The sequence below is a fragment of the Ailuropoda melanoleuca genome, chromosome 3 (assembly GCF_002007445.2).
Source record: "Ailuropoda melanoleuca isolate Jingjing chromosome 3, ASM200744v2, whole genome shotgun sequence".
In the NCBI taxonomy this organism is placed as follows: Eukaryota; Metazoa; Chordata; class Mammalia; order Carnivora; family Ursidae; genus Ailuropoda; species Ailuropoda melanoleuca.
This window is the reverse complement of record NC_048220.1, coordinates 63,882,027-63,894,305: the sequence shown is the minus strand read 5'-3', so window position 1 is coordinate 63,894,305 and position 12,279 is coordinate 63,882,027. Positions and strand designations below refer to the sequence as shown.

Here is a 12,279-nt window from a genome sequence, read left to right as displayed (position 1 = left end):
TATTAAAACTAGGTAGAAGTTAATGTATTTTGCATTTCACTTATTATAACTGAGCTGATAATAAAAAAACTTTTTGCAAAAGCCTCAGAAGGCAAATATTTTAACAGTTGATTTGGACATTCTTGTCTAAGAATGTCCCTCTTTAAAAATCCCTTTACAACCACCAAAAGAGTTCCTTTTAATTAATAACACTTTCATCGGGTCCCATTTATCAAGGCTGGGTGGGTACACATGAAATGCTAAAACTGCTGCCAAATAAGTCCTGTCTTGCCAGGAAGCTCATGAAAGGGATGGGCAGCTGGCCACCAGGGTTTGTCTCATGGTTACTTTGTATTTCACAAAGAATGATGTCAAACTTTTGAAATTAATTCTGGCTGCCCAAGATTTAAATTAATGCCAGGGGTAACAAAATGTCATAACATAATTTTGAAAAGACACAATAATTCCCTTCTAGAAGATTAGGCTTTTAGAATTTTATATGCCCAAAATATATTATAACGCAATAAAGTAATCAGTATGAGGGAATCTTAATGAATCTCAATAAAAAATTACTATATATGGCATCTCAGTGGGAGTATGCATATTACATAGCTAGCTTCTTTGGTTGAACATAGTGTGGGATATGTGTGTGTGATTGTCCATTTGTGAAATACATTTGCATACAGCAGTAAAAATTATTTATTAAGTAATAACGGACAATTATAACCAATCAGAGGCAATAATGATATTGAAATGACTTCTGCTTATATAACACTTTCACTTTCAAAGATTTTTCACATAAATTAACTAATTTTTATCTTCACAATAACCTGTGAGATAATTAGGTGACATTGTTATCATAAGATTGTGAACAAGTTATTCTTTCTTACTTAGAAATGTTACTTCCCCCCCGCCCAATCCTCATTACACCAAGGGAGCTGATTAAACTTTATTATTATAAAGGCGTTTTTTTTCCTCCTGCATGTGGAGTCAATAAAAGGGGCTGAGTAGTGCTCAAAGCTGTAAGATACCAGATTCAGGATCACGGCATGTGTATAAAGATCTGTTACATTTTAAGACTATTAGTGTACTTTCATAAGAACGTATAAGAAGGTTCCAGTTGACCCTGTCTCCTTGCTGTGTCCTTTTGCAGACACTCTTCATTCACTCTGATACAGTCCTTTGGTATTTAAGGATGTTATGGATGACAGTGACTGCCATCTTCCCCCTTCCCATCCTCCCCCAAATCAGACTCCTTAGATAATATGCCAAACTCCATATTTTTCACTGATTCTATTCTTTATCAAAACTTTCATAGTTTCCTGATTTTACTGGGTATTTTTGTTTTAATCTAATAAACTAAATAAGGTAAGGTACAAATTACTGTGACTTGTCTAAATACACCAACTCACCTGAGAAAATTGAATCCACCAGAGGAACTAGAAAGGCAAAAGTTTCTTACTTAAAGGGATCATTAGAGGAAGTAGAGATCCAGTCAGTCTGGTGGGAAAGCAGATTTCTGCCTGGTATTTCTTGTTCGGTCATACTGCTTAGTCAACTGCTTCATCATCTACTGATAAAGCTATCTGCGTACACGAAGGCTAAGAAAGCAATCAGTTCTGCCTGGATGTACTTACAGGTCACCGTGGATGAGTCCATAGATCTGTGGCATGCTCTGATGATAGATTCCTCTCAAAATAACTATGAGGAGAATCACCACAAAAGCTGGAAGTCCCCAACTCAGAAGGAAAAACAGCAGATATCGCCTCTCTGTGTGTTCATCGTTCATCACCAGCACATACCAGAAATTCACAGACTAAGGAAGGAAACAGAACATAAAATGAACAAGCTCTGGTCTAATGGCACAGGACACAAACTCACCTGGCTTGGGCATAAAGAGTTACAGACCAACAAAGGGTCAGCATTACTTAATAATTATTTATCTATCTATTTATTTTTTACTTATTTTTTAGTTAGTTCACATACTCATTCTTTCATACACTCAAGAAATCCAGGATACCTCAAAAATCTTGAAACACTGAATAATATTTACTGTACTTTTTATTTTCCTTAGTTTGCTTTGATTTATTCTCAGCCATAGTCATCTGTGATTGTTCCGTGCATGTGTCTGAAGAAACATACATGGATATTCAAACCTACTTCCCACGTGAACAGCTTCACAATGATAATGAAGTGAACAGCCCTTTGTTTGACTTTTTGACAATTTTTAAAACGATTTTTATTTATATATTTTAAAGAGCGAGAGCACATGGTGGGGAAGGGGCAGAGGGAGAGGGAGAGAGAGAATTCCAAGCAGACTCCCTAGTGAGCATGGAGCCTGACGTGAGGCTCAATGTCATGACTGAGATCATGACCTGAGCTGAAATCAAGAGTTGGTCGCTTAACTGACTGAGCAAGCCAGGCGCCCCTGATAATTTTTCTTAATGCCTTATCATATGACAGGGCTGGGCAATTTTCCAGGGAATGGGTATATAATTGTGAAGATAGGCCCATGTCAGTTCCCAGCAGGAGACACAGATGAGTAAACAGAAAATGACCTTGCAGAGACAAAAGTACTGTGATGGGGTAGGTTTTGTACCTGTTTTTCTTTCTCAGTTTATAAACTCTTTTTTTCATTCATTTACCTGACAAATATGGAGTGCTTACTAAATTTCAAGGACCAGTCCAAGCAGCGGGGATATAGAAGTGAAAGAGATTGAGGAGGTATTTACTTTCCTTTATGTTAGCTTCCAAACAAGTGGGAAAGAAATCATTAAGGAAAATATTTTTTTATATTTATAGCATATTTTATACGTTATTTCTTATTAAGATAAAAAATATAAAAAGGAGGGGCACCTGGGTGGCTCTGTCAGTTAAACATCTGCCTTAGCCTCAGGTCATGATCCCAGTGTCTTGGGATCAAGCCCCACGTTGGGCTCCCTGCTCGGAGGGGAGTCTGCTTCTCCCTGTCCCTCTGCCTGCCACTCTGCCAACTTGTGCTCTCTCTCTCTCTCAAATAAATAAATAAAAATCTTTAAAAAATATAAAAAGGATAAGTATATGGAGAGGGAGATGAGTGGACACATTAGATAAACAGAATAGGAAAACGAAATGTTCTTATTGGCCCCAAATCCCGCACTTAGCTCCCACACCTAAGCCAAATCTAGAACTTATATATTCTGCCTTCTAGTGTTCTTTTTCCATTAGAGCACTTAATGTTTAGTTATCATAGCACTTAATGTTTAGTTATCATTTAGTAATTAACAACGAATGTCATGTGTATTTCACACAATGATATTTCTTCACTAGATAAATCCTCTTCAGTTTTTTATGGTGGAAAAAGTGTGAGTACAGATAAATTACATATATACATATACATACATATATATGTATTCACATATACATCAGAGGGATAATCAGTAGCCAGCAACAACAATCCCATAGCTTCATACATAGCTCATGTATACAATGAGGTTACTATAAAGATGAAATGAGTATTATGTATCAAGTGCTGAGCACATAGTCACCTTTGGGAAATGTTGCCACCTCCCTTAAAGCTCCTATTAGGATGTCAGACAGTATGAAAGACAAAAGATAAATGGTTTAAGAGCAAAAGTAAGCTGTGATACAACGGAAGCTCTTTCTATGTGATAAAGATGCTTTATGTTCATGGGAAGTCTTTCAGGTACTGTTTAGAGAGGCTTCTAAGTAAGACTCTCCCTGGACCAAATCAACCTTGAGGGATTAGTACTGATTGGGCTAAACAAGGAAAAAATAAAAATGTTTGGTTACTTAGAGATTTTTGTCTCTGAATTTTATTTCCTGTCAGTACTCCATATCTTTATGTACATCTGCATATATCTGTAATTGTGAAGCATGTTTTGAGTTGTTGCTTATGTAAATTTGTTCTAACTTTTTTTTTTTTTTAAAGATTTTTTATTTATTTATTTGACAGAGATAGAGACAGCCAGCGAGAGAGGGAACACAAGCAGGGGGAGTGGGAGAGGAAGAAGCAGGCTCACAGTGGAGGAGCCTCATGTGGGGCTCGATCCCATAACGCCGGGATCACGCCCTGAGCCGAAGGCAGGCGCTTTAACCGCTGTGCCACCCAGGTGCCCCTGTTCTAACTTCTTTTTTAAATCATTAGATCGAACAGGGTTTTTCCTCTTCTTTCCATAATTAGCACAAGGATATGCACCCAAGTAAGTGGGATTGTATGAAGTGTCTGACCCTGAGGTGATCAAATGGCCTGTTAGAGAATGAAAATTCAGTCAAAGGAAGGATGATGAGCCCATCTCCAAAATAAAAATGCTAATTATTTATTTTAAATAGATGTTTGTGTGTATCCATATAAGATGGTAACTCAGGGGTGTCGTTGGTGGAAGAATCAGAAAGAAGAGCGTGGTAAATGATTTCTAAGTTGATTCATCATGATAGAGATTGGGATATTTCCAAATTGTCTGCTATTATGAAAATGGACATTAGTTCCATCAGTTAGAATCATCCAGCCTTTCAGCAGTCGTCTGACCTTTACCAGAGACTCAGAGAAGACTGAGACAAGTATACCCGTTTGTTAGATTTGTACACGCATGTCTTCTGCTCCAAAGAGCTCAAGGCGTGGTATTGCTGAACAGTCAATTAAGCAAAACAAGTTCCTATAGTCACAAGCTTTTGTTGACTTAAAAAAAAATCCCTTTTCTTCCCAAAAGAATCCAACCATTGAAGTGTGCCCTAAGGACAATATTTCCCATTGTGTTTTTTTTCTTCTTTTCCTTTTTGCTATAGAATTGAAATATTATGTAATTAAATGATGTTTAATTATTTTAGAAATACTATATGGCCCAAACTAAGATTTGTTTTGACTAGTTAACTTCAAGTTTTACTTGAATTTTAAGATATTTTAATATAGTATGGTAGGTACCATTTGGGATATATCTAGGTCATGAGCTCTATTTCTTGGAACTATCTCATCCCTCCCCAACGTATGCATAGTGGGTTCATGACCCTGCTCCTCCATCTATAGCTAATTTGATCTGCGCGAGAAGTTTGTCTCAGGCTGGGCCAATCACGAAACACTGAATTCCTTCAAATTCAGTGATAGTCTAAGCTGGTCAGCTGGAAAAAGAAGCCATACAAACTTCAGTGGTGGGGACAGACAAAAGCACAGTGGAGAGAAAGTGTGTTTTTAGAGAAGAACAGACAAAGTTCTTATGGTTCTTGGATAAGTTATCCTATATGATTATTATTCCTTTTATGATTTAAATGTTTGCTTAAATTAGCTCAATTTAGTTTTTTTTTGTTGTTGTTGTTAAAAGAAAAAAAGAAATTGAGGTATATATTGCTATTCAAAAACGGTGGAATTAAAACCCCCAGTTACTACGATTCTCTAAACAGAGAAAACAGTGGAGCACTGACTATGTTCTTTTCCTTCTAATCATGGTTCCTCTTTTGTAATCTAAGTTTATTTAAAGACGATTATGTTTGTGTAGTAATTTTATGTTGACAAACACATAGCATATGTGATCTGTGTGTCTTGGTGTCTGTGTGATTATTCAGTGTTGAAACTAATGAAATTTTGAAAACTCAATACAAGTTAAAGGGTGTCACTTTCACCCAGACATGATTCAAGTGGACTGGACATGGCTTACTATTCATTGCCCATATGATGTTTTTCCTGCTAAACGCTAACTGTGAGAAGAAAATTTTAATAGTTAGGTTTCTATTTACATTTCTATCTCTAAGTTTTAAAAATTTTGTTAGAACCATCCTACGGGCCATTTCAAGACATCATCAATATGTAGTTATATTACATTTTTAGCCAAAATATTATCCCTGGGTTGCCTGGGTGGCTCAGTCAGTTAAGCATCTGACTCTTAATTTCAGCTCAGGTTGTGATCTCAGGGTTGTGCTTAAGGTTCTCTCTGCCCCTCCCCACTGCACTCCTCCCTCCCTCTCTAAAATAAAACAACCCCCCCAAAAAAGCTATCTCCCAAATTAACCAACTACATTAATCTGACTTGACTATACTTCATACACACAGCATACACATTCTTAGCATTAATGTAATGTAGGCTGAAGGCAAGCCCTAAAAGTTTCAAAACTATTTTCAGGTTTAGTAACCAAATTAGACACTTCAAAAGAGACAACTGAATAAAATGCTTTGCAGTGTCTAAAACTTGGTGATAGTACCACAGTCACATCTCTAATGTCACTTCTAAACACTGGTCCATTTAAATTACCACCTTCTTATTTCTGTCAGTGCTCACCAGTGAAGGATGATGCATTTGAATTTGCACACTTATCACAATTACCAGCATTTCAAGATTACCTAGGTGAAAAGAGGCAAAGGATCTGTACTAAGGAAAACTGTAGAACACTCATGAAAGAAATTGAGGAAGACACAAAGAAATGGAAAAACATTCCATGCTCATGGATTAGAAGAATAAATATTGCAAAAATGTCTATGCTACCTAGAGCAATCTATACATTCAATGCAATCCTATCAAAATACCATCAACTTTTTTACAGAGCTGGAACAAATAATCCTAAAATTTGTATGGAACCAGAAAAGACCCTGATTAACCAAAGGAATGTTGAAAAAGAAAACCAAAGCTGGCAGCATCACAATCCCAGATTTCAAGCTCTATTACAAAGCTATAATCATCAAGACAGTATGGTGCTGGCACAAAAACAGACACATGGATCAAGGGAACAGAATTGAGAACAAAGAAATGGATCCTCAACTCTATGGTCAACTAATCTTTGACAAAGCAGGAAAGAATATCCAATGGAAAAAAAGACAGTCTCTTCAACAAATGGTGTTGGGGAAATTGGACAGCCACATGCAGAAGAATGAAACTGGACCATTTCCTTACACCATACATAAAAATAGACTCACAATGGATGAAAGACCTAAATGTGAGACAGGAATCCATCAAAATCCTAGAGGAGAACACAGGCAGCAACCTCTTTGACCTCAGCAGCAGCAACTTCTTGGTAGACATGTCTCCAAAGGCAAGAGAAACAACGGCAAAAATGAACTATTGGGGCTTCATCAAGAGAAAAAGCTTTTGCACAGCAAAGGAAACAATCGACAAAACCAAAAGACAACCGACAGAATGGGAGAAGATATTGGCAAATGTCTTATCAGATAAAGGGCTAGTGTCCAAAATCTATAAAGATTCAACTCCCAAAGAACAAAAACGCCCAAAAAACTCAACATCCAAAGAATAATCCAATCAAGAAATGGGCAGAAGACATGAACAGACATGTCTCCAAAGAAGGCATACAAATGGCCAACAGACACATGAAAAAACGCTCAACACCACTCGGCATCAGGGAAATCCAAATCAAAATCACAACGAGATGCCACTTCACGTTGGTCAGAATGGCTAAAATTAACAAGTCAGGAAATGACAGATATTGGAGAAGATGTGGAGAAAGGGGAACCCTCTTACACTATGGTGGGAATGCAAGCTGGTGCAGCCACTCTGGAAAACAGTATGGAGGTTCCTCAAAAATTTGAAAATAGAGTTACCCTATGACCCAGCAATTGCATAACTGGTGTTTACCCCAAAGATACATGTAGTGATCTGAAGGGGTACCTGCACCCCAATGTTAATAGCAGCAATGTCCACAATAGCCAAACTATGGAAAGAGCCCAGATGTCCACTGATAGACGAATGGATAAAGAAGACGTGGTATGGGGCATCTGGGTGGCTCAGTTGTTTAAGCACCCGCCTTCAGCTCAGGTCATGATCCTAGGATCTTGGGATCAAGCTCCACATCTGGTTCCCTATTCAGCAGAGAGTCTGTTTCTCCCTCTCCTCTGCCCTGACCCCCCATGCTCTCTCTCTCTCAAATAAATAAAACCTTAAAAGAAAAGATGTGGTATATATATACAATGGAATATATTAAAAAATGAAATCTTGCCATTTGCAATGATGTGGATGGAACTAGAGGGTATTAATGCTAAGTGAAATAAGTCAATCAGAGAAAGACAATTATATGATCTCACTTATACGTGGAGTTTAAGAAACAAAACAGAGGATCATAGGGGAAGAGAGGAAAAAATAAAACGACAAAATCAGAAGGAGAGACAAACCATAAAAGACTCTTAATCATAGGAAACAAACTGAGGGTTGCAGGAGGGAAACAGGGTAGGGGAATGGGAAAACTGGGTGATGAACATTAAGGAGCGCATGTGATGTAAACGACACTGGGTATTAGATAAGACTGATGAATCACCGACCTCTACTTCTGAAACTAACAATTAATTGAACTTAAATTAAGAAAATGATGAAAAAGATTACCTAGGTGACTGTAACTTGAGAGAACCTAACTAAAAGCCCATTTAAACAAATTTATTTATTTTATATTTTACAGATTTATTTATTTATTTAAGAGAGAAGGAGAGAGAGAGTGAGAGAGCACATGCACAAGTAGGGGGAGGGGCAGAGGGAAAGAGGCTGAGCATGGAGCCCCAAGTGGGGCTTGATCCCAGGACCCAGAGATCATGACCTGAGCCAAAACCAACAGTTGGATGCTTAACGTATGGAGCCACCCTAGAGCTCTCCATTTTAACAAATTTAAAGAAAACTAGTTTCTTAATGATATTTGTGAAAATTTCCTGTAATAAATACAATCTGTAGAAATATAGGAAAGGAGAACTTGCACAGGTACACACACACTCAAAAGATAAACTTCCAGGTAAATACTGAGTACTACAAATAATGATTTAAAAAAAAATTTGAAAAGACATGGTGATTAGTGACTTGATTTAGGTTTTGACATGGTTCTAAATGGATAAGCTGTATGTTTTTGGCCAATATTATTTGGTTCCTCTGGGTTTCAATTTCTTCCTCTGGTAAAGGGACAGGTTAAACTATAAGTTATTAACAATTTCCTGACTGAATCATTGTAGAAATTACAATTCCTCAAATAAAAACACTAATGTGGGGGCGCCTGGGTGGCACAGCGGTTAAGCAACTGCCTTCAGCTCAGGGTGTGATCCCGGCATTCTGGGATCGAGCCCCACATCAGGCTCCTCTGCTATGAGCCTGCTTCTTCCTCTCCCACTCCCCCTGCTTGTGTTCCCTCTCTCGCTGGCTGTCTCTATCTCTGTCAAATAAATAAATAAAATCTTAAAAAAAAAACAAAACCACATTAATGTGTATGGATGCCCAGACCATGAATTTTAGAAGTAATACAGACCTTACAGATCATCTGACCACGTGTATACTCTCATTTAGAGATGAAGAAACAGATGCAGTCAGAGAAAAGCATAGTCTTTTTTTCATATTTTGCTTGGTTATAGAACTTGGGAGAAAACACAAGTCCAAGACTGATTAAGATTTATTTCCACAAAGACTCATACAAATATTGAGAATATTATTCACACGAGACCTTTTCTTCCCTCTCTCATTTCCCCCCCCACACACTTTGTATGTCAGTGGAGATGCATTTTTTTTTATAAAAGTAGGGAGATTACTCTTTCTCTTTTCCTCTCCATTTTTTTTGCTAACACTAAATGAGAATTCATAAAGGTTTATCAGAATATAAATCACTCAAACATGACTATGGCTTGTGGTAGATTAATTTTCGTAAACTTCATAGTACCCGGTAAAATGCTTTGCATAAACTATTTATCGAGAAATACCAAACAAATGAAGATTTATACAATTTGAGTTAATAATTTTTGTTGAATTTAACAACAATTTCATAAGTTGGTTTAGTTAGTGAGTTTACTCAGTTATATACTCTCTTGCTAGAAAAGATTTTTGGGAGGCTCAACCATTTTAATTGATTTGATTGAACTCCTAGTGAAGAGGGTCAAAGTTAATTGGTGAAAATGTAATTTAATTTATTTTTATTTTTTTAAAGATTTTATTTATTTATTTGACAGGGATAGAGCAAGCGAGCAAGAGCGAGACAGCACAAGCAGGGGAAGCAGCAGGCAGAGGGAGAAGCAGGCTCCCTGCTGGGCAAGGAGCCCCATGCAGGACTGGATCCCAGGACCCTGGGATCATGGCCTGAGCCGAAGGCGGACCTTTAACTGACTGAGCCCCCATGTGTCCCATTTGATGCATATTTTAAAATGTTAAATGGAATCGTTTATGAGAGGTAGAATGGAACCAATATTTACTAATTGGGTAATAAATGTAGACCCCATCTTAAACTATATCTCATTTAATCAAGACAACTGTTCTCCTAACTTTCATCACAGATTTTTTTTTTTTTTTTTACCTTTACACACAGAAGAAAGCTGAGGATGGAAGAAGTGTATTTCCCAAAACTAGTAGCTTCAGTAACTGAAGCTGTTAGAATTTAAACTGATTCTGATTAAGATGCAAACCAACCAAAATACCCAGATACATTTTAGGTCAAATGCAGATAGGAATAAACTAAAAGACTGTGTGTTTGTAAACATGTTTACTTACATTCTTTTTTTTTTAAAATTTTATTTATTTCAGAAAGAGTGTGCACCAGCACAAGTCGGGGGAGCGGTAGAGGGAGAAGCAGACTCCCCACTGAGCTGGATCCCAGGACTGACCCAGATCATGACCTGAGCTGAAGGCAAACGCTTAACCAACTGAGTCACCTGGGTGCCCCTACTTACATTCTTACGTAGACATGTCTATTTATTTTTACCGTAACATTTTCAGTGACTACTGCTATTATTTTCCAATGTCCATATAGGAAAAATGAAGACTTACCTTGTTAATTAATTATCATAGGTCATAATTATGCTTTCGTATGCTCCATAAACACAAATTCATTAGTTTACTCATATAATATATACTGATATAATGTATATTAGTATATTTGTAAAATATAAAGATGAAACACTTTTCTTTTTCTTTTTTTTTAAGTTAAAAAATAGGCTGCTTGAACCCCATACATTTTTATGCTGTGTGGGATAAGATTGGTATCTAGCCTGTTATTTAATATTTGGTTATTAATCGTGTCATCAGAAACCTTGGATTGATTTATAGTATCAAGTTTAGTCAGAGATCATGGATGCTATTAATTCTGTCATTATCATACGTTCTTAGTCATTCATTTCAGAGAAGAGTCTAAGAAATGTTACCACATGTCCTTGCTCCAGTTATCCTCTCTCTTTCTTAGCAATTTTTGTATGAAGTAAATTGCAAGGCTTTTTGAGGACTGGAGAATTCTGTATTTCCTGGGTATGTCATTTTTATCTTGGTAATTACCAGTCTGTTGTCCTTAATACCTTTGATGTCCCATCCTGCACCCTCCCCCACGCCTGCCCAATTAAATCAGGGACGAAGGAAAAACATGGCTAGTTTTAGCATTTCCCTTCTTGTTGCTATGCCTTGGCACTAAGTAGCCTTTCTGCCAAGCAATAAAATGTATATTTGCCTCTTCATAGCCTGATCTTATGGAAAAATTAAGGCACAAGATATAAATGGTCAAGTAGAATTGTAGAATAATTTCTAACTTTATTCCACCATTTAAAAAATATGTCCTTCAAGTAAGCTTTATTTTTTTTTTTTTTTAAAGATTTTATTTATTTATTTGACAGAGATAGAGACAGCCAGCGAGAGAGGGAACACAAGCAGGGGGAGTGGGAGAGGAAGAAGCAGGCTCATAGCGGAGGAGCCTGACGTGGGGCTCGGATCCCATAACGCCGGGATCACGCCCTGAGCCGAAGGCAGACGCCCAACCGCTGTGCCACCCAGGCGCCCCTCAAGTAAGCTTTAGTTACAAAATAAAACATTATACTGTTTCCCTAAGCATGAAATCAACAAACTGCAAGAGCAATCCAAGGTTTGGAGATTGTTCATAATTGAAGCAATTGCTATACGATTTAGTGACAGGAAATGATCATAAACTGGGCCAAATGAATATACAGAAAAATTAAGTTTCTATTTACCTATATTATATACTGATACCTCAAATAATTTCCTTGTGATTTATTCCTTCATGGATTAACTGGTCTGGCAGTCCATCTCATAGTGTATTTCATGTAAATGTTAATAGTAAAGACATAAATTCTAGGAATTTGTTCTAAGAATATTCCATAAGTAAATAAATATTCAGAATGCAAGGATGTTCAAGGAAACATTGTTTATAACAGCAAAAATAACTGGAAGTAACTAGCATGTCATTAATAAGAGACTAGAAAAATAAACTATGGAATAACCATATTATAGAATGGAAAAAAAGTATATCTGTACTTGGGAAAAGTATAAATATACAAAAACCTATATGCACTATATATAAATAAGTAAATAAATATATACACACACAGTATAGACACACACATAAGAACAT

At 36.9% G+C, this 12,279-nt stretch overlaps 1 protein-coding gene across 1 annotated transcript in view; it reads right to left on the bottom strand.

The window, feature by feature from the left end:
- The window catches only part of ADGRV1 (adhesion G protein-coupled receptor V1), a 520,697-nt gene that overhangs the window by 171,088 nt on the left and 337,330 nt on the right, over nt 1-12,279 (bottom strand). Inside the window, exon 86 of the mRNA XM_034655643.1 lies at nt 1,617-1,795. Within this exon, the coding sequence (XP_034511534.1) occupies nt 1,617-1,795 (179 nt within the window). The remainder of the gene's footprint in view (nt 1-1,616; nt 1,796-12,279) is intronic.